General features: G+C 40.0%; 1 protein-coding gene across 3 annotated transcripts in view; it reads left to right on the top strand.

Annotated features, from left to right (window-relative positions):
• The window catches only part of LOC126328921 (serine-protein kinase ATM), a 458,551-nt gene that overhangs the window by 256,063 nt on the left and 178,416 nt on the right, over nt 1–24,072 (top strand). For 2 of the 3 annotated variants that reach the window (XM_049996079.1, XM_049996080.1), the window contains exons 25-27: nt 12,762–13,421; nt 17,182–17,322; nt 23,461–23,707. In XM_049996079.1, the coding sequence (XP_049852036.1) occupies nt 12,762–13,421; nt 17,182–17,322; nt 23,461–23,707 (1,048 nt within the window). The remainder of the gene's footprint in view (nt 1–12,761; nt 13,422–17,181; nt 17,323–23,460; nt 23,708–24,072) is intronic. The other variant, XM_049996081.1, reaches the window with a different exon arrangement.

Below are 24,072 nucleotides of genomic sequence, written 5' to 3'. Positions count from 1 at the left end.
TATCAGTAAAAAAACTAAAGTTCGTGTTTGTTCCCCAGCTGCAAGTGTGAGTAAATACAAATCAAATCTTCAGAGTACAATAGGGGTCCAGAACAATGCCCTGAATCTTAAGTATAAAAAAGTACATGAAAATTTCTACGGATTACAATACAACATTTGCTCATAAACCAAGTAGTACTACCTGTGTCACACTGGAAGATTATAAAAGCCCTGAGCCCGACTATATGCTGTCACCAGTACTTATGTGTGGTGGTCCAGCACGAGAACAATTAAACCACAAGACATTTAATGTGCCCTCATCCTTCGCTACTACTGATTTACTTCAGCTAACCACTTTAAAATTTAGGCAAAAAACATTTATTTAAATTTCAACAGTCACTATATTCAGTCTGCAAAAACAGTTTTTTCATCTTCCACAAGTGATTTTGGAAGCTTACAGTTGATTATCCATCTGCTGGTTTCTCTTCCAATCACAAAAATGGTAAATCTAAAAATCTGTCAAAATTATGTCACGCATACACACACAGGTTACTATGGAATTTCATCCCAAACTGCTTGTATGCACTCTACCTGGACGCTATCAAAATCTCATATTACTGTTGAATTATGATTTTTACAAAGCAAGCGTAGGAACATAGGTAATCTGAATGTATGCATCATGCTGTCATCTTACTATGTGTACATGTCTAAATTGACATTTTCTGGCTGAATTTGCATCTTGCTTGGTTTTAATTCATGTTGTAGCATGTGAATTGCTGAATGAAACACCTAGTTATTTCACAAAATCCAACAATGGAAATTTCAGGATGGAGTGTAACAATTTTATGAAAAGGATAGTTGCTACTTGCCACATAGCATTGAGATGCTGAGTTGCAGATAGGCACAGCAGAAATACTGTCAGAAAATGAGCTTTCAGCCAACAGGTCCTTTGTCGGAGATGGAACGCATGCATGCATGCATACATGCACGCGTGTACACACGCGCACGCGCACACACACAACCACAGTCTCTGGCTGCCAACGCCATACTACAAGCAACAGTGCGTGCTGGGAGATACAATCGGGTGGTGGGGATAGGGAGAAGGTGGAAAATAACAAGGTAGAGGTGGGGGACAGTAACATGCTGCTTATGAGAACATACAGGGATGAGATGAGAAGGGATAGGGGAGCTGGGTGCAGCCAGGAGGATAGACACGGAGCAGGAGAGGATTAGCAGAAAAAGAGAAAGGTAAAAAGATGTCGGGTGCATTGGTGGAATAGAAGACTGTGTAGTGTTGGAATGGGAACAAGGAAGGGGCTGAGGGTAGGGTCAAAGACTAACGAAGGTTGATGCCAGAAGGGTTATGGGAATGTAGGATATATTGCAGAGAGAGTTCCCACCTGTGCAGTTCAGGAAAGCTGATGCTGGTGAGAAGAATCCAGATGGCACTGGCTGAGAAGCAGTCATTGAAATGAAGAATGTTGTGTTGGGTGGCGTGCTTGGCTGGTCCGGTTGTTTTTTGGCCACAGTTTGCTAGTGGCCATTCATGTGGACAGACGGCTTGTTGGTTGTCATGGCCACATAGAATGCAGCACAGTGGTTGCAGCTTAGCTTGTAGATCACATGACTGGTTTCACAGGTAGCCCTGCCTTTGATGGGAAAGGTGTTGCTTGTGACCAGACTGGAGTAGTGGTGGTGGGAGGATGTATGAGACACGCCTTGGGCGTCTAGGGGTGTTACAGTGATATTTACCATGAGGTGAGGGGTTGGGAGCAGAAGTAGTGTAGGGATGGATGAGGGTACTGTGTAGGTTTGGTGAGCGGCGAAATACCACTGTGGAAGGGTTGGGAAGGATATTGAGTAGAACATTCCTCATTTTAGGGCAGAACTAGAGGTCATTGAAACCCTGATGGAGGATGTAATTCAGTTGCTTCAGTCCTGGGTGATATTGAGTCTTGGAATGTTTCTATGTGACCGGACAGTGGCTCTTTGGGAGGTAGTGTGTGACCGGAGAGATAGGGCATGGAGATCTGTTCTTGTACAAGGCTGTGAGGGTAATTACGGTCTGTGAATACCTCATTGAGACCCTCAGTGTATTTCAAGAGGCACCACTCGTTACTACAGATGCGATGATCACGACTGGCTAGGTTGTATGGAACGTACTTCCTGTCATGAAATGGGTGACAGCTGTCAAAGTGGAGGTACTGCTTTTGGTTGGTAGACTTGATATGGACTATGGTGCTGATGTAGCCATCTTTGAGGTGTAGGTCAACATCGACGAATGTGGCTGGTTGGTTTGGTAGGACGAGGTGAAGTGAATGGCGAAGAAGGTTGTGTAGGGATGTGGATAGGGTGTCCTCACTTTTGATCCAGATCATGAAGATGCCATCAGTGAATCTGAACCAGGTGATACAGTTTGGGACCATAGTGTTTTGGAAGGAGTTCTGTAGGTGGGCCATGAGTAGGTTGGCATAGAATCGTAGAATCGTGAGATAGCTGTGCCAGGGTTTAGTTTCTAGGAGAAGTAATTGTGGCAAGGATTAATTCGTCATGGTGATTAGGAAGGAGGTTGTAAGTTTGGGAACTGTCAGGCATTAGGAAAGGTAGTGCTCAATAGCGGTAAGGCCATGGGCATTAGGGATCTCAGTGAAAGGGAGGTGGTATCAATAGTGACAAGCAGGGTGTCATGTGGTAAAGAAACATCAACTGTGGAGAGTTGGTGGAGGAAATGGTTGTTCTCTCTTATATAGTACAGTAGGTTGAGGGTAATGGGCTGAAGGTGTTGGTCTTCTAGAGTGGAGATTCTCTCAGTGGTGGCACAATAACCAGCTACAATGGGGTGTCTCGGGTGGTTGGGTTTATAGACTTTAGGAATCATGTTGAAGGAAGAAGTGCAGGGAGTGTTAGGGGCTGGGGTGGGGAGGGGGGGGGGGGAAGAGAGGGAGGGGGGCACGTAGGCTCCGGGGAAAGAATTTGAGATGGGCCAAAGGATTTGAGGAGGGACTGGAGATCCTGCTGGTTTTCTGGAATCAGGTCACTGTGGCTGGTTTTTTGGGTGGATAAATGTGACAACTGGCAGAGTCCTTCCACCAGGTAATCTTTGCAGTTCAAAACCACAGTGGTGGAGCCTTTGTCAGCAGGTAAGATTATAAGTTTGGCATTAGTTTTTAGGTGGTGGATTGTGGTTCTTCAGCAGATGTTAGGTTACCTTACATGTTAAGGATTTGGAGAATGATGGTGAAGCAAGGTTCGAGGTTAAGAAATTCGGGACAGTCAACAAGGAGTGATTTGGGGGTGGATCACGGTTGGATGGAGGCGTCAACTGAGTCAGGCAGGGTTCAACATTGGTCTTGGTTGAGTCTGATTGGTAGAGTTGGTGGCTAAAAAGTGTTCCACTTTAGGGATAGGGAGAAGGAGAGAAGATCCTTAAGAAACCCTGCGTGATTGAATTTGGGAGTGGGCCAAATGGCGGGGCTTTGGGAACGGACAGAAACGTCTGCAGGCCAAAGGCTTTTGGAAGAAAGGTTCATCACTGTGTTTCGGTTATGTTCAGCTGTTCAATTCCTGGATTCTCTATGGTGGTGGGAGGGAGTTTTTGACTTTGAGCTAAATGTAGTAGGTCTGTGAGACAGTGTTTGTCAGCAATGAGGGAATGTAGGGGATGTTTGGGTGTTGTTGTAGAGGTGGGTGATAGTGGTAGTGCAGGGTGGGACTAGGAAGTGAGAAGGTTGGAGATATTTTTGAGGCGGTGTTTTGCATGTTGCTCTAGTTCCTCAAGGGCAGAGGTTTCAATGTGTGATGTGGGGTCCAGGAATGTCAGATTGCATAGCAGGAGAATGTTACAAATGGAGAGAAGGTATTGTGAATAGGTTTGGCCCTGAGTGATACGGTTTTGCAGGACGACATAGGTGAGAGTTACGGACTGGCAGAATCTGAAAAGATGGAGGTCATTGTGGGAAGAAGGGTGGCAACCAGAGATGGGTAATTTGGTGGTAATTCCATTTGCAGGTATTCCATGAGCCAAGCAACAGTGCAGGGACAGAATGTGGAACTGGGTTCTGACTAAGGATAAAGAAACTTTCCTGTATTGGCACAGATGGGAGGAGCAAGGATCCATGGTGGAGGATATAATAGTGCAAAAATACACCCAGATACATTGTAAAAATCATAAAATAGATGACAATAATGGAGTAGATGAAATCTGAGGGAGCAGGCCAATAGTGAAAGGTGAAAACCAACAGAAATTGGCATGAAGGTTCCATGAGATCAAAGGAAAAAATATTGTAATGAGGATTGTTGGCAGGTAAGTGTGAAGAAGTGGAATAGTAGATGTGACTAGTAATGTGAAGTTACTATGTGTGAACTGGAACAGAGAGGAGGAGGAGGAGGAGGAGGAGGAGGAGTAGTGGGAGTAGTGGGAGTGGGGTCTCCCACCATGCACTGCTGCTCGGAGTGTGGCTCAGCAGTCAGAGACTGCGGTCGTGTGTGTGAGCTGCATTTTTGTGTATGTGCATGTGTATGTTCTATCTTTGATGAAGGTTTTGTTGGCCAAAAGCTCATTTTCTGACAGTCTTTTGGTTGTGCCTATCTGCGAATCCGCATCTCTGCTATGCGGTGTGTAGCCTAGATAGTTCAGGCATTTTTAGCTACTGACAATAGCCATCTTTTTACGTAGTGTACATCTGTGCAACTGTATGGATATAACAATTAAAGTGTTGTTTATTAGTAAAATTATGTATTTTAGTCCATACATTGTAATAACTTTTCCAATTTTTGTCATACAGACTGCTGTGAAGTATTGGTGAGTTCATCTCATTGATATAAATCATACTGTGTGCTTAGATTTTTCATAGCATTAGTTGATTCTCACGTGATACAGTACGCAGTCCATTCACAAGTTCAAGTTACCAACTGGTGAAGTTACCAGAGGGCATTTCCATAAAACTTGTGTATGGGCCATTCCATGCCAAATGGCCTAATTCCAGAAAAGGTACCACATGACCATCACTGATTTATTTATAATTTTGTGTCAACACTCGCACATATTCTCACTGAACACTTCCATAACAGCACATTATTGCAGTTATATCTGCACCATCAGTATTGGACGACAGTGTAGTTTTCCTCACTGTATTGTACAGCAAATTAATGAAACTGTTTAAAATTCAAATAGCTTGAAGGAAATGTAAAACTGGAATCATAAGAGACATCCTCAAGCTTTGCCCTCTGAACTTATAGAAATGTATTATTTTTGCTAGGGATCCTATTAAAGAAACTCATATTGGGATTGGGAACCTGTGGTAAAGAAACCTGCCACTGGCTGCTGCCGCACAGCTATTCGGCTTGGTCTCTATGGACATGGGAATACTGATTTTCTCAGTGTAAAAGAAACTGACAGTTCTTAATGGACCATAGCAACACATTTAAACAATTTTTCATCAGTTCACCCCTACACTGCAGATTTTCCAATTACAGAATATGCTGTATTTTAAACTGGAATCAAACCAGCAATCAGTAGTATTGCTAAGTAAGAAGACATACCCAGAATTATATATAACACGAATCCTTTCCCAAAAACAAGTCGGTCAGCTGTTTTGAACTTTCCCAAGACGTACTCAATGTGACAGTAGTGTAAAACATTTATGTGATGCATGTTGCAGCTGTTCTACAACAGTTCCTGCCTTGCTGTCCAGTGCCTTGGTAATGCACAATTACATTCTGAAGTTTATGACCAGTTTTATTCCGTATTTACCATAGCAGAAAAGTAAGCTGAAATATGTCATGATGAGTCGCAACAAAAGGCACCTCTTTTTTTTATGTTGTTTGAATTGATCTGATTCTTATCTTGCATCCTAGTCATCAGGAGATTCAATATTACCTTCCACAGAGAGTATTAAATAATTCTAGAACATACTTTGTTATAAAAGAAGTCAGATTTAATATGAGTACCAGCGGAATATGGGCGAACTCTTAACTGCACCTCCACCTCTTTTAGAGCCTTATATGCTGAGATTGCAAAACTAAATCTAGTGTTTTAGGTGTTTTAGAACATGTTATTTCTAATGAAAATGGTTTAAAAGACTTTTCAGAAGACTCTTTTTTTTCATAAAAGTAGGCTTAAAATAGCTATTTTTGGCATTCTTACAAACATCGTCAACTTCGCCCTCAGTTTCGAAACTACTGGAAAGCAGTAGGAGAGTAAAACTGTATATTCTAAAACCTTGTACTGGTAAGTTATTACATGCAAAGTTTCAGGATTGTCTTGCAATTACTTCATGGGAAAGATATATCTAAAAACAAAGATGATGTGACTTACCAAACAAAAGCGCTGGCAGGTTGATAGACAAACATACACACAAAATTCGAGCTTTCGCAACCGGCAGTTGCTTCGTCAGGAAAGAGGGAAACCCACATCCTTTCATCTTTCCCCTCCTTCACTCTTTCCTGACGAAGCAACCGCCGGTTGCGAAAGCTCGAATTTTGTGTGTATGTTTGTGTTTGTTTGTGTGTCTATCGACCTGCCAGCGTTTTTGATTGGTAAGTCACATCATCTTTAGAAAGAAACTTCCACATGGAAAAAATATATTAAAAACAAAGATTCCAAGATTTACCAAGTGGGAAAGTGCCGATAGACAGTCATAATAAAATAACACACACACACAATTTGTAGCTTTCGCAACCGGCGGTTACTTCATCAGGAAAGAGGGAAGGGGAAGGAAAGATGAAAGGATGTGGGTTTTAAGGGAGAGGGTAAGGAGCCATTCCAATCCCGGGAGCCCCTAAGGTAAGTCTTTGCGCTCCCGGGATTGGAATGGCTCCTTACCCTCTCCCTTAAAACCCACATCCTTTCATCTTTCCTTCTCCTTCCCTCTTTCCTGACGAAGCAACCGCCGGTTGCGAAAGCTAGAAATTTTGTTTGTGTGTTATTTTATTGTGCGTGTCTACCGGCTCTTTCCCGCTTGGTAAGTCTTGGAATCTTTCTTTTTAATATATTTTTCCCATGTGGAAGTTTCTTTCTGTTTTATTCACATCATTAATTTGAACCCAACAATTACCTTTGTTACTGTCTCTGTTGTATTTCGAAATCTTTTCTATCATCTCTTTCTCTTTTTGTTTGTACAAGTAGTTTCACTTTGTATTCATCTTCCGACTGAAGTCTCAAGCAACTGAAACCACACTGCAAGCAGCAGCAGTGCATGATGGGATTGACAACTGGGTGGGAGTAAGGAAGAGACTGGTGTGGGGAGGGGGAAGGATAGCCTGGTGGGCATGGCGGACAGTGAAGTGGTGCGGGTTAGGCGGAGGGCAGGGCAGAGTTGGAAGGGGGGGGGGGGGGGGAGTAACAGAAAAGAAGTAAAAAGACTGGGTGTGATGGTGGAATGATGGCTGTGTAGTGCTGGAGTGGAAACAGGGAAGGGGCTGGATGGGTGCGGACAGTGACTAACGAAGGTTGAGGCCAAGAGGGTTATGGGAACATAGGATGTATTGCAGGGAAAGTTACCACCTGCTCAATTCAGAAAAAGCTGATGTTGGTGGGAAGGATCCATGTAGCACAGGCTGTGAAGCAGTCATTGAAATAAAAGATGTCATCTTTGGCAGCTTGTTCAGCAACAAGATGGTCCACTTGTTTCTTGGCCACTGTTTGTCTGTGGCCATTCATGTGCACAAACACCGGGTTGGTTGTCATGCCCACATAGAATGCTGCACAGTGGTTGCAGCTTAGCTTGTAGATAGCATGACTGGTTTTGAAGGTATCCCGCCTTTGATGGGATAGGTGATGTTAGTGACCGGACTGCAGTTGGTGGTGTTGGGAGGATTTATGGGACAGGTCTTGCATCTAGGTCTATTGTAGGAGTATGAGCCATAAGGTAAGGGGTTGGGAGCAGGGGTTGTGTAAGGATGGATGATTGTGTAGGTTCAGTGAACAGGGCAATAACAATGTGGAAGGGGTGGAAAGGATAGTGGGCAAGACATTTCTCAGTTTAGGGCGCAACGAGAAGATGTAATTCAGTTGCTCCAGTCCTGAGTGGTTCTGAGTCACAAGGGAAATGCTACTCTGTGGCTGGATGGTGGAACTTTGACAGGTGGTGGGAGACTGGAAAGATAAGGCATGGGAGATTTGTTTTTGTACAAGGTTCTGAGGATATTTACGGTCTGTGAAGGCTTCAGTGAGACCCCGGTATATTTTGAGAGGGTCCGCCTGTCACTGGAGATCTGACGACCGCAGTTGACTAGGCTGTGAGGAAGGGACTTCTTGGTATGGAACAGGTGGCAGCTGTTGAAGTAGAGGTGTTGCTAGTGGTTAGTAGGTTTGATATGGACAGAGGTACTGATGTAGCCATCTTTGAGGTGGAGGTCAACATCTAGGAAGGTGGCTTCTTGGGTTGAGTAGGACCAGGTGAAGCAAATGGGGGATAAGTTGTTGAGGTTCTGGAGGAATGTGGATAGGGTGTTCTCACCCTGTATCCAGATTGCAGAGATATCGCCAATAAATCTGAACCAGGTGAGGAGGGGTTTAGGATTCTGGATTTGTAGAAAAGATTACTCTAGATTGCCCATCAAAAGGCCGGCACAGGATGGTGCCATGCAGGTGCCCATAGCCAGAAAACACTCATGTGACCCATCCTATAATATTGCTCAAGTGCATGGGACGTGTACTAAATTGGACTGACAGGGTATGTTGAATGATTATGAAAAAAGGCAGCATGAATTATCATAGGTTTGTTTGACCCATGGAAAAGTATCATGAAAATCCCGTGAGGACTGAACTGGCAAATGTGTGAAGATATGTGCTAACAGTCCCTTGATAAACTACTTGAGAAGCTTCTAGAACCAACTTTAAGTGATGAACCTTGGAATATAGGAATCAGAAACAGTCTGGAAAGCTTGTAAGGTTATAGTAGAGTAGGTTGTGCAGAGAAGTAATTGTTAAGGAAAAACTTCAATATGTTGCACCATTTCTGACTTCATTAGTATTGAAGTTAGCCAATTAGGCCATTGCATGTGCAAATTCAAGTGGCCTGCCAGAGACTGTTTCACCAAACATGTTCTTGATTTGGTTTCCTATAACCATACAAGGAAGCGATACAAAAATTGGACATGGAACAGTAGTAAGAATCGAACCCAAGCCAAAGACAGAGCAGTCTTGAGCGATATCATCTATGCTATGAGAACAACTGACACTAATTGTATCTGGCAGGCCACTTGAAGTTTTGTGCACAGTGCCCTGGTTGGCAAATTTCAGTACCAATTAACTTGGAAACTGCACAACATATTAAATTTTTTCCTTAACAATTATTTCTCAGCACAACCAACATTGCAAAATTTTCATACTTTTTCTGACCACCCTGTGTATTACAACCCCATACATGTCATTCCCATACAGATTGCTAAGGTGAGATTAGAGTATTAGGAGTGTTCAAATGGAAAGCTACAAAACATTACAACAAGCAAACCAGTTGAAATTTGCTTATGGCTCTTTGGAATAACATAGTGAGACATCTAGAGACACAAATCTAGTGCTGTCACCTCCCTATATTTTTTTACATCTGAGCTCTGATACTCATGTACTCATTAAATTCTTCTAGCGCAAAAAAAAAACCTTAACAGCGATGTGTACTGTTAGACACTTTGTAGCCTATGCAAATCCATCAAGGACAAGCGACCTGGGCTTCTGATGGAGGGGATTCTGCTCCACAGTAATGCACATCCATACATCTGCAATATCACATAAAGTGTAATGACAAAGTTCATCATGAAACAGTGGGATGTTTGTGGTCAGATCTCTGGTGATTACTCTTGAATAAAGACTTCAGTTCTACCCACAGTGTTATTTCGTACCTTTAATTCTGAGCGCCTCTCACAATTACAGCATGCACAGAGGCATTCAAGCAATCATTTTTCTGATGAATTTTAAGTGAATAGAATGGAGAAAACTACTAATAACTGGTACAGTGCGATGTACTGTCAGCAACACATTTCACATTGGTTTGGATGTACACATAGATGTAAATGTCTAGCACAGTTAATAAAAAGATTGATTTTGGGGGGGGGGGGACATATTATGCAAATTACACTCACCACATACAGTAGATTGACTTACAATTAGAGATCAACAACATGGTTACAATAAAACTCTCAGTATTTGAGAGGTCCCCCCTTGGGAAACAGAAGATTGTTGGACAATCAAACATTTTGGGAGCATTTGTATGGACACGTGGAATGGAAATAACAAACAAATCATTGAAAGAAACTTATTTTAATTTTCACAAGACAGGGTAACATTTGTTAATTGCATACCTTGTTTACATTCCAGTTTACAAATGTTACTGAATGTGCTGACCATCTGCATTCTTAACAGACAGGAATCTCACTAGAAACACCATTTGACAGTTGTTTGCAGCAGTTTTCAAACTGTGGTCCATGAAATGTACTGTTCCTGTGACAAACCTTGTGCACTGTCTGAAGATCGCACATTGTGTCCAACAATCTTGACAACAGTAATTTTTTCAACAATTTGTGATGCAGCTGGCCGTTGCCCTCTCTCGGAAGCAATTTGGTAAAGCAGATGCCAGACTGAGATTCATTGGAAGAATCCTAAGGAAGTCAGTCCGGAAACAAAGGAAGTAGGTTACAGTACACTTGTTTGCCCACTGCTTGAATACTGCTCACGGGTGTGGTGTCCGTACCAGTTAGGGTTGATAGAAGAGAGAGAAGATCCAACAGAGAACACCGCACTTCGTTACAGGATCATTTAGCAATTGTGAAAGCGTTATGGAGATGATAGATAAACTCCAGTGGAAGACTCTGCAATATACGTGCTCAGTAGCTCGGAACGGACTTTTGTTGAAGTTTCGAGAACATACCTTCACTGAGGAGTCAAGCAGTATATTGCTCCCTCCTATGTATATCTCGCAAAGAGACCATGAGGATAAAATCAGAGAGATTAGAGCCCACACAGAGGCATACTGACAGTCTTTCTTTCCACGAACAATACGAGATTGGAATAGCAGGGAGAACCGATAGAGGTACTCAAGGTACCCTCTGCCACACACCATCAGGTGGCTTGCAGAATATGGACGTAGCTGTAGATGTAGATATAGAATCCCCACGTCACAAGTGAATTCAGAATTTGGAATCATGTTTTTCATCCTCATTGCAGAAAAAGGACAATCTGTATCCCTTTAATACATTGTTACTCACAAAAAGGAGGCTGGTTTTATTCGGGATCACAATACTCGGTGTTATTTCCCACTCTTTAGGCTACAAAACTCTATTATTCCACATAATCTCCGTTCAATGCCATGACCTTACACCATCTTACTTGGAGGACTCTACTGGTCAAAGTCGGAGCCAATGTCTTGCTGCATCAGCAGCCTCCCCATCATCCATGTACTGTTTTGTGCAGAGTGCATCCTTCATTGGGCCAAACAGATGGGACTCAGAGGCTGTAGGGTGGATAAGGAAGAAAAGGCGAGTGAAGTTTTGTGAGCTGCTCTCAGGTATGGAGACTTGTGTGGGGTCATGTGTTATCATGGAGAAGGAGAAGTGTGTTTGCATTTTTGTGTTGAACATGCTGAAGTCAAATTCTTCAGGTTCCTGTGGGTAGCACAATACACTTCAGAGTTGATTGCTGCACCATGACGGAGGACATCAAGCAGAATAAACTCTTCGAAGTCTCAAAAGACCATCACAGTGACATTACCAGCTGAGGGTGCACTTTAAACTTTTTCTACAGAGGAGAAGTGGTGTGGCACCATCCATGGATTGCCATTTTGTTTTCAATTCGAAGTGATGAACCCATGTGATGATGTTTGACAAAAAATTGTCATGGTCACCCTCATAACACACAAGAAACTCTGCACAGATGGTCCTCTGTTGCTCTTTATGTTCTTCTGTTTACCGACGAAAAACCCAGCAGGCACAGACCTTTGAGAACCACAGCTGGTCAACAAGTTTGTCAGCACTGCCAACACAGTTGTGCAGTGAGGAGTTTGATTGTGATCTGTGCATCATCTCGAATGAGTGTAATACTTGTTCCAACATTGCAGAAGTGACAGCTGAGTGCAGCCGGCCAAATGGGGGAAATCGGACATGTTTATGCAACCTTGTTATGATGAGAGATGTCCTGTCCTATGACTCGCCATGATTTTGTTCACTGCCATGGCTCTGAAAACAGTCTGCAAATGCCTATGAATATCTGCGATGCTCTGGTTTAAGGCCAAAAGAAACTGGGTGGCATCTCTCTGCTTGAAATGCACCTTCATTACAGGTGATATTTTGAAGGTTACATGTAGTGCTGCCACCTATTGGAGCTTTACAAAACTATAGGGCTGAAGCAGGGGTTCAATTACCGAAAGTTTAATTATAAGCACTCCGTAGATCTATAATTCCTTTTTCAAAATTAAGGACAATACGAATATAGGAATAAAATCATCATATTAACCACATCATCGTATTGTTGGTGGAGGGGTTTTTTTTTCCTGCATTGGACAAAACAAAGAGTAATGTTTTGGTAGGCACAGAGTATTTGTGAGTGAGGTCTGCTGACTGTTGCACCTTTTATATTGTTCCTCTTTTTGGTCCAGTGCCATAACAAAGGATATTTGTGATTGTCTCTTGTAATTGAAGTTAGTCTATTTTTCATTGGTCTTGACTGATGAGTAATTGTTATAATGTAAGTCTTACATTTCTCCTTGTTCCAGTTATATGATTGTGTTATGTAAAACTGTATTTTGAATTTATACTGTCTTGTTCTATGTCTCTTGTTCGTTATTTTACAGAAGAACTCACAGGCACCAGAAGTGAAATTGATACTGTTCTTGTCAAAAAACAAACCTAGAGTAATTCAGAAGATATTACTTCAGCTGGCAGTCGATATTCATCAACAGCTGACTTGTGAAGAGATGATAATATCACTTCATCGATATGCTGCATTTGCTGACTTGCTGGGATGTAATCTAACAGAAAGTTCTCTGAATGCATTGTCAACTTTTGTTATACGAGAAGTTATCCACCAACTTATTAATATTGTGAGACAAGCATACCAACAAAACCAAGAAGTTTTGTCAATTGCGGCATGTAATTGTCTTTTGCACTTTCTTGATAAATGTCTTCCAGTTAAAGCAGTGATTGTAGAAAAGTTTCTTGGAATGTGCACTAGTGTTCTGGTACCAGTTGTCAAATCTGGTGGGTATGTAGCTGCAGAAGCTTGCAGAGTACTTGAATTTATAATAGTGAAAAATGCTGAGTGTCTCTCATCAGGAATCAGACTTTTAGGTCCCTTTCCAGCTCAACCTAAATTTAACGAGATTCAGAAAGTATATCAGCGGACAGTCTATGGAGGAAAACAATATACATTGGAGGAAGAAATAAAATATTTCTTGGAAGCTGAAATGTACTCTAGCTGCCATGTGGAGAGATTAAAACATCTTTATTTGCAGGTAATAAAGCACACCTTTCACACATTGTGTTTGTGTTATTCTATAATTACTGATATTCTGTATTGTTTTATGTCCCTTGCACTCAGTATAATGAGAGCATAAGTCCTCAAATACAGTCAATATTTTTTCTCATTTCACCTTTAAGATATAAAGCAATCATACAAAAACAACCTTGATAGTTGTGTGTCAGTTTTATTGTAGCTGAAGCATTTGTTTATATACGCTCTGCTTGTGTAATTTCTGTAATGATGTAGCTAATCAGTTGCAGAACAATAACAGTTTAAGCAGAGGTGACACTGACAGAGGTTTTAAATTACAGAAATCACCTTTTCAACTCCTTTATCAAATCTTTGAAACCTTAAGTCTTGCTGACAAAAATGAACACTAACATCAATGCTGTTAGGGACAGGAAAATTTCATGTAAATAATAAAGCAAAAAAATAATGCAAAACTTGTGATTTTTAGCAACATAATGTAAAATTGGCAGTTTGTACAAAATGGTGCAAAATTTGGCATTTTTTGCCATTCCCATATAATAATGTAAAGCTGAGGACAGCAGATTCCTGAAATTAATAACTGATAGTTAAATAATGCAGAAATTGGACTCTGAGAATAGCATATAATCTTTAAATACACCAACGGTTGATTATCTGCATGAAAACTATGACTCTAGATGGCATGTAAAATCGACCATATTTTAGTAACAATTTTAGATGTTGATGAAATATTTCCCCCTACTTTTCCACAACATGATGTACAAAAAATGGTATGTTTTTGAGATAACTTTCATATGGCGCATCAGTCAAATGAGATATCTTCATAATACACAAGTATAACTGTGAAAAACATGAGATAGGGCACTTTAATTTTGCAGATTATGACATCTAGTACCTTTCAACCAAACCAAGACCCATTCCTTTGCAACGGATAATGCTATCAACACAACACCCTCCACATATTCAGAAAAAAAAAACTGAACATCTTGAATGACTGGAGACAGGACACATACATTAGTACGTTCTGCAGAAATGGTTAGCATTTCAGCCATCTCAATTCAGCGTGTGTCCTGTTGTCTAATAGGCAATGCAGTTTAACTGGTCCACAACATTAAAGACCTCTTTGAATCCCATCATTAAGGTACTACACAGCATGACCATAGAAGTAGAGGAGGAAATGAAATTAAACTTTACTGGTTGAAATGGTTTGTTATGTTATTTAAGTGTTTATAAAAAAAGAGTCAAATTTTGAAAGAACTTGACAGTATGAGTCCATTTATCAATATGACTTTGAAATCCCTGTGGTCTGAATGTATGCATTGGTTTGGAAGGGTGTCATAAAGCCATTGTCTGCTCTTCTGAGGCAAGTGGTCCACAACTGTTGTAACTAGTCCTTGATATCTTCAGTACTGGCACTAGAAGGAATTGTCATTCAAGCTAGTTCCACACATGTTCTATCAGAGACAGATATGGGGATCTAGCTGGTCATGGGAGTACCTCAACATCACACAGATGGTTCAAATACACAAATGCATTGTCTTGTTGAAAATTGGTGCCACAAAACTGTTGCATGAGAAGTAACACATGAGGACGCAAGATGTGCATGGCATTCTGTTGGGATGTCAGAGTTCCATCAGTCACTACCAGCTGTGAAGTCACTTGAAAATGTTGGAAGATGGTACCTATCCCGAGCTCACCAATGATAAATCACATGGGGATGTAGAGACGTGAATCATTCCTGAATGCAGTGTGACATGATTCATATGTAGACCATGCTTCCAGTTGCAACATCACTCTATATGCAGCTGTTTGTATTTTGATGTTTATGATACCTACACACGGGATAGCAATCTACTAATCTGACTGTTCTAAGTCTCCAAGCAGGGGTGCAGGATGCCACAGACAGTTGCAGGGAGCTTGTTACTTGTTCTTATATGTTAGGCACCAACATCAAGGGTTACAATATGTTTGGTGCATGATATGGCGATCCTCCCTTGTTGTGGTCAGATGAGGCTGACTGGAACCTTGGTGACAAGTGTGCTTGACTTCATGTAACCCTACATTCCAACTTTGGGTCACTGCCACTTCCAAATTCCCCACACGTCATTATGAAGAACGATTTGACCAACCGGCCGAATCGAGATCCACAATAAATTCTCTTTCAAACTAATTCAGGTGCTGGTAGCACTGCCTCATACAAGCCTACAGCTTCTCCACATCCTACACAGTGATCATTCAACATCTGACACTGTTCATGTCCTTTATATACCCTACCTGGCCTGGCAGCAAAAGTAAACATGAACAACAATATGGCATTCTGATGGTCATTCTAAATGTCACAGAGTATTCAAAACCTAATTGCTTACACACCTGCCAGAGGTGCACCAGTTTTTATTGATATCTTACATGGCTTCTAGGTGCTTCACTCTTTTTGCCTGTCAGTGTGTTTGTTGCGCAAAAAGTTGGGAAATCTTAGTCTGTGGATAAAACTAAGCCTGTATTCAGAGTTAAAAATGAAAATTATTTCATTGTTGTAGGAGAATGAATTTTTAGTGATTAGACTAATAAACTTTTGAGAAACATGAAGGGATGAATACTTTAGGCAAAGGTAAAGGAAACACTGAAATGCACTGAGTTGGCCTCCAAATTATGCTATCATCTCATATGGTCACAGACCAGCCTATTAAGGCTGTGTTCACAGCTCTAGGTTCTTGAATCAACCATGGGATGGTAATGAATTCTTTTAATGCTGATACGGCAGAGAGACTGTTGTATGTACCTATAATGGCAAGTGGGCTGTGTAAAATATTCTGAAGGGCCAAAAATCTCTCCACAAAACTTACTGGAAAAGCAACTTTCCATGCTAGCAAGGTGTTTGAGACATCTCATGTTGTGCTGAAGGAAGTTTGTCTTGTGCATTCAAATTTAGACATTGGGTGGCTGTTTTCATATTGTAGTGAAGTACTGATGGACCTATAGCATAAAGTTTCAGAAGAGAAGTTTGATATTATGTGACAGTACTTTCTTTTGAATGACTTTTAACAGTTTATGGCTGCAGAGTTTTTTTCTGTAATTTGCTACATTTATTGGGTTTGATATAAAGCATTTCCTTTCAAAGTGTAAATAAATGTAATCTTCGATGTCAGGAATAAATATAATGTAATTGATAGACATCATTTCATCTCTGAATGTTACTAATTGACTGCTGTTAGCCACAAAAGTACCATATATGCTTGTAGAATTGTTTCCGAAAGAAATGATAGCATTTTTTTAATTTTAATTTTTTTATTTCTCCTCTTCCCTCCCAGTTCCCCCCACCGACACCCTTCCCACTCGCTGCATAATATTTCAGTGATAGACCTACCCATCCTCTCTGTTCTTGAAAAGAAGAGCAGTTATTGTGAACTGCAGCACCTTAAGATTATGACTAGAATGGTTGTCAAAAGATTGTGTGGCCTGACTCACCCGGAGAGCTGGATATTGATCTTTCCCCAATCACATCAGAAAAGACATACAGTTATATCATAATTTATTTCATATCACTAGATATAATGTGATTGATTATTATATATAAGCTTTATTCTTTACAGTTAGGACTAATAGGATTCAAAATTAGATGTTGTTTGTCGGCAGTTCCAATTTTTAGAATATCATATACACCAATAGAATCATTCAAAATGGTATCACATGAAGCAGAAATTTACAGTGAAATGTAATTCTTCTGTTGAAATAACTGAAGTTACCTTTCTCTTTTTTTTATGCAGCTTTCGTTAAGAAAGACAGAACTGAGGGATCTATACCTGTCACTTAAAAATTTAAGAGGATTTTCAGAAGATTGTGAGGAAAGCATTTTACATCGGTTGCTGTGTGTGCTTGTTGGACTTACATCTGCAGAAGACAAAGAGGTAATATGAGAAACATATCTTGCCTATTGGAAAGCAGATCTGAGTATTGGAGTTGAAATCAAGTGATGATTGTTTGCTTTTCAGTGCTTCCTTTCTCTCTCTCTCTCTCTCTCTCTCTCTCTCTCTCTCTCTCTCTCTCTCTCTCTCTCTCTCTCTCCAGATTTTCGAAACAAACAACCATGTAATATCCATCAAAGTCAGAACTCTTCTCAACATTTTCATTACTGATACTCCCCTTTAGTAATAGTACAGTTGTTTCTTATTTGACTTCTACTAAATAAAATAAGTTTTCTGTTCCCGAATGTCATTTAACTTTCATTACATGCATGTGAGTATGAACATCTGGTTTTAGCAGTAGCTAACCTCATGCTAAATAAAAGATTTTTTAATTGTTAAGATTTTCATCTTGCTCAGCCATGGGTTTATGTGGGAGTAGAATACTCTTGAGGTCCTCCTTGGCACTCCGTATGGTGTCATTTCCCTATGCCACTCCTGCTGGGATGTAGGAATTTCTGCTGTCAAGATCCATCCACCACACACTGCCCATGGAATGCCACAAACAGATAACAAAAATCCAGTACAAAGACTTGCTCATATATTATATAGGATATCATCTACAAATAAATAACAGCTTTCTGGCCCTTTTTGTCATGTTTAATTATTATTAAAGTGGTAATAAAGAGTTGTACACACATCTTCTCATTTGTAGAAGACAAGGGCATGGGAATTTTTGCACCTATAATGTTCAAGAGAAAATTCCCAAATTTAATACCCTTTCAGTAAAGACTTTGGGCATTATAGAATGTAATATGGGTTCTGACTCGCAAAATAGCATTCATCTCTTTGAACAAACACATCATATTTTCATCATTTTATGTGTGTGAATCTTAGCTAAGCTAATTGTCTTCCACAGATACCAGTCAATTGTTCAGGAAGCATAATGCAAAAATTAATGTCAACTTTTGTGTGGCAAGAGTATGTATCTGATTTGCTCTTGAAATTAGAGCTCAAAATGACTGACATTGGTCATTGCACAGTACTTGGAATATGTGTGGCTTGTTTCATCCTGCCATGGTGATGCTCCATGAAAAGGCAGGTGAAATATTCTTGAAACCATACTACACCTGAACCATGAAGGTGTGTGATGCTTAGATTATGGTTATGGGATGTTACATCTTTTAACTGAAGAAAGTAATGCACTGTGCTAGTGTTCTGTCTATAGGTGATAGTGTTTATTTGAACAGACCATATCAGTATTCTGTCTTTTGACTGACACAAACCATTATTGCCAATTTGGCCCAAGTAGGATGTGGCGTTCAAGAATCTGGATCTTCTTATGTAGTAGTTGTCTAACAAGAATGTGGAGAAAAAAATCACTTTCGAAGTAGCTAGGTCAGTAACTGCAGGTTCCCCCCCCCCCCCCCCCCCCCCAAAGTAAAGACTTACAAGCTTTTCAAAAGACACTAAAGAGTCATTTGAAAGTAAACCTCACAACTATTTGCCTTCCCAAGTGGTGGCCAAACTTGGGTGGGTTGAAAGATTCCCTAACACTTTGGACACTTTCACACCCACCTTAACCCTCTGCTACTCACGTAATAGTTCCTGACACAGTCACCTATGTGGATGACAGATATCATCCACAACATAAACAGTGTATTTGGACACACTGAATTGGGTGTATGGATGGTTTTGCAAAATATTTGCTCAGTTGAACATACACAACTGAGAAACATATTTATAGACTAAAAGTCTGCTTCAGTTGCTAGCAGTCTTCTTAATTTAATCAATGACTGGTTTCGAAGCTTAAAGCTTTTTCTTCATGTACCACATTCATGTTTTCATGAATATGTGGTGGCACCTGAGGATGAAGCATTAAGCTTCTCAATCAGTCGTGGGATAGTTTAATAAAATTACTAGCAACTGTGATTTTTATTCCATAAAGAATGATTTTGGAAGTATTTTGTTTAAATCTACGTATAATACACTTAGTACACACATGTGGTAAGGTAAACAATAAGTGAACATGTTTTTACAAATAGTTCGTAAATACCTGCAGTACGTTTCTGATACCAGCCAACTTGTCAGTCTCTGTGCAACCGAGCGAGGTGGCGCAGTGGTTAGCACACTGGACTCGCATTTGGGAGGACGACGGTTCAATCCCGTCTCCAGCCATCCTCATTTAGGTTTTCCATGATTTCCCTAAATCATTTCAGGCAAATGCCGGGATGGTTCCTTTGAAAGGGCACGGCCAATTTCCTTCCCAATCCTTCCCTAACCCGAGTTTGCGCTCTGTCTCTAATGACCTCGTTGTCGACGGGACGTTAAACACGAACCACCACCACCACCAGTCTCTGTGCAAACATGAGTTATTCCACAATTTCCATACATTCTTTCTGGAATGTCTCAGAGATTCACACATATATTGTAAACCAATGAAAACTCTGATCTCTATAACGTCTGTTTCTTTAGCATCCCTTTCCCTAGAAAAGTTGCATGAGCTTCATTGATGGGGTATCATCTTAGTTGTGTGACTGGATTCGTGATTTCTTGTCAGGAAGGTCGCAGTTCGTAGTAATAAGACAGCAACTCGTCGAGTAAAATTGAAGTGATATCAGGCGTTCCCCAGGGAAGTGTCCTGGGACCTCTGCTGTTCCTGATCTATATAAATGACCTGGGTGACAATCTGAACAGTTCTCTAAGGTTGTTCGCAGATGATGCTGTAATTTACCGTCTAGTAAGGTCATCCGAAGACCAGTATCAGTTGCAAAGCGATTTAGAAGAGATTGCTGTATAGTGTGGCAGGTGGCAGTTGACGCTAAATAACGAAAAGTGTGAGGTGTTCCATAAGAAACCCATTGGAATTCGATTACTCGATAAATAGTACAATTCTCAAAGCTGTCAGTTCAACTAAGTACTTGGGTGTTAAAATTACGAACAACTTCAGTTGGAAAGACCACATAGAAAATATTGTGGGGAAGGCGAGCCAAAGGTTGTGTTTCATTGGAAGGACACTTAGAAGATGCAACAAGTCCACTAAAGAGACAGCTTACACTACACTCGTTCGTCCTCTGTTAGAATGTTGCTGTGCGGTGTGAGATCCTTACCAGGTGGGATTGACAGAGGACATCGAAAGGGTGCAAAAAAGGGCAGCTCGTTTTGTATTATCACGTAATAGGGGAGAGAGAGTGGCAGATATGATACTCGAGTTGGGGTGGAAGTCATTAAAGCAAAGACTTTTTTGTCGCGGCGAGATCTATTTACGAAATTTCAGTCACCAACTTTCTCTTCTGAATGCGAAAATATTTTGTTGAGCCCAACCTACATAGGTAGGAATGATCATCAAAATAAAACAAAGAAATCAGAGCTCGAACAATAAGGTTTAGGTGTTCATTTTTCCTGAGCGCTGTTCGGGAGTGGAACGGTAGAGAGATAGAATAATTGTGGTTCGATGAACCCTCTGCCAAGCACTTAAATGTGAATTGCAGAGTAATCATGTAGATGTAGATGTAGAAATAGTAGTACCTATTGCAGTAATGCATGTTACATTTTCATCAAAGAATAACTTCAGATATCTGTTTCTGTCTTTACAAGAGCTTGTTCTAACATTTGTAGGATATTTACTATTCTGCGATTTAGTTATTCCATTTTTTTCTAGAAGAAATACATCCTCTTGAATTTGTCATTCCTGTGATTCAAATTCATCATTTTCTGAGCCTTCTTGATCGGTTCCTGATTAATGACCACTTTCATATACACAGTCCTCGTTCTCTTAGTCAGCAGTATCACTCTAAGCATCTTCATCACTTAATTCATAATACCATTCCACAGTAAAAAGAATATTTAATTTGCATAGGTAAATATTATTAGTAAAAATCAGATTAATTGTAATTAGACTCAATATGCCTAAAATTACGCAGGTGAACATTGTATTCAACATATGAAAGCATTTACTTTGTCGGATGGTCACTATGGAGTTCGTGCAGCTGACCAGTTTCCTCCATGCTTTAACAGTGCTTCATAAACAGTGCAACTCGTGTAACTGAAAGCTAGCACTGGCTGAAGTTAACGAGGGAGGGAGGGGGGGGGGGGGGAGGGAGGGAGGGAGGGAGGGAGGGGGGGGGTGGAGGTTAACAAAAAGGTGCTGAAGTCCAGTTCAGTCAAAAAAAAAAAAAATAGTGGGAAAATCATGTGGATGATAAGTGTCATCTGCACAAGCAATGGAGGGTTAAGCCCAGCTCTGAGTCTTATGTGATTTCTTCTTCTTCTTCTTCTTCTTCTCATGTAGTATCAGTATAAGTACCAGTAGGCAGATGTGTACTGATGGTAACAACTGAGTGAAAATGACCAATTCATTCGATTGTTGGAAAACAGCAACTCATTCAGTTGTAATTTTACTTATTGATTCAATTATTCATTCATTCTTTTGAGTGAAACTAGTTTGTGGGAGTAATTGAATGAAAACATTCGACACCATTGTAGCTTTGCATATTGTATAAATTGTTCGTTATTTTGTTTTAAGTAAAAAATATGTTGTATTAGAAAGTTTCTTTTATTTGAATAATTACTTTCTAATTTTTAGTCTCAATTGTGTGAAATTTTTCAGTTGATTTCAGAGATTTTGATGAGATTACAGTGGAGACATGTTGTGAATTTCAGATTTATTTCAGTTTCTCTTCAACTGGGTCAACCAATGCAGTGTTCCCTTCCATGTATATCTCATGAAAAGACCATGAATGTAAAAATATGAGAGATTTGAGCTCACCTGGAAACTTCAGCAATCATTCTTAACTGCAAAACATTCGCAACTGAAACAGGAAAACGGGGAAATAGCAGTTTTATACCAAGTATTCTATGCCACATACCAGAAAAAAGAAGCGTGTTAATATTGGAAATTCATCCAGTTCTGAGCTAAGTTGAAAGTTTCAAGTCTTAACTTATCAAGAAGTTTGTTTAAAATCAGCTGCAAAATTTGTACCAGACAGATGGACAGAAAAACCGACCGACCAGTCGAAAACGAAGTGGTCCTCCCCCACACACCAGTCTCAAAAGCCAGTTCATATTGCATGTCATCCAGTTCTGAACTGAATTGAAAGTGCAAGTCTCCAGCTTACTGCAAAGTTAGTTTAAAATCAATTGCAAAATTTTTATCGAACAAACAGAGAAGAAACCGACCAAATAAATACATTTTAAAAAGTGATTGTTCATTTATACATTCATAAATTTACAGTGCAGCATTAGATATTAAACTTTTAAAACGGACCAAAAATTGAATTTAGTACCACAAGAACAAAATTCATATTTAACTAAGTAAGTAAATATATTTTGAAAATGCTTTGTTTTTAAAAGTATACTTTTTATTCGCATCTCCTTTAAATAAGACACTTTATTTGTCCCTAAAAAAAAATTGTCAAAACCAAAAAGGCTGACAATGTAAGTAAGTAAAATCACTCACACATTGAGAGAGTGAAAACATTCAGGTAATGGCTGCAACCGATAGAGATTTGTTTCAGTCAGTTGTCTCGCACTAAACAAAACCACTCAGACATGGTGATTGAGTGAAAACATTTAAATCACACTCACAACCGAAGGAGACTTGTTTCAGTCAGCTGGCTCACTTTGAGTGAAACCACTCATATCGATTGAGTGAGTGGAAACATTCATGTATCTAACAAGGCCACAGATACTAATTTTATTAGGATTTTTCATTTGACTATAACAACTGACTGAATGGAAAAAACAATCGACTGGCCAATCAGTTCTTAAAAACAGTCAATTGTCCCATCCCTACAGCTGTGTCAATCTGCAAAATAGTCCTACATAATTGAAGGAGAAAACTTGGAAAAGGATGTAGTCTTAATAGTCTGGAAATAACTATACTTTCATTCTAATTTTCACACGTATGCCACAATAAAATGTGAAATCATTAATGTTGTAGTGAATATTAGTGGTTTTAAAATTCACATTTGATCTGTATAGCACTTTCTTACTTTTATTATGTGGTCTGAAATATTATTTTGAATTACCCGCATTTGACTGTCATTTGGACTAATTTCTCATTCTTCATAAGTGGTGTGGACATTTTCTTTCTCACTATGATCACATTTGTTCAATAAGAAAGATAAATGTTTGCTTTCCTAGGTGCAGCTTGGGGCGTCACGCTGCCTTGGTGAAATTGGACCTTCAGATTTGGCAACACTCGTTCTGCAACCAGAAAAGGAAACTGATGAAAATATTGTACTGACTGAGGACATCGTTGTGTTGCTTATTGGCAGTGTATTAAAGAAACTTTCTGTTGCTTTGGTAGATGAAAATATCAATGTCGTCAAGGAAACCAGCTCAGCCTTGTATACAATATTAGCATCAAAGGAAGCACGCAAATTCTTGGGTAAGTGATATAGGATTCCTGTGTTCCAAATTCACTGACTTGGCTGAAAGTGTAGCAAACAAAACTCCACTTTTTGGGGTAGGTAAACAACAGCTTTCCATAAAAGGTTATGTCTTCCTGTGTTCAATAGCAATTTTTTGTTGTTAAAGGAAAGTGAGAATTCAGTAAATATCTGTACATTACAAGAGACTCACTAAAAACTGTTCTGTAATGTAGCATTACATACTGTCCACGGTCCTTATGAAACTAAAGAATGACAAATGTGGTGTCATTTTGTAGCTATTGTCAATTTTTATGGTAGTGCATAGACACCCTATTGCCATACATGTTATAAATCAAATATAAACATTAGTATTCACACTCCC

The sequence above is a fragment of the Schistocerca gregaria genome, chromosome 2, assembly GCF_023897955.1.
Source record: "Schistocerca gregaria isolate iqSchGreg1 chromosome 2, iqSchGreg1.2, whole genome shotgun sequence".
NCBI classification, from domain to species: domain Eukaryota; kingdom Metazoa; phylum Arthropoda; class Insecta; order Orthoptera; family Acrididae; genus Schistocerca; species Schistocerca gregaria.
The sequence above is the reverse complement of the archived record's forward strand: the minus strand, read 5'-3'. Positions and strand labels throughout refer to the sequence as shown.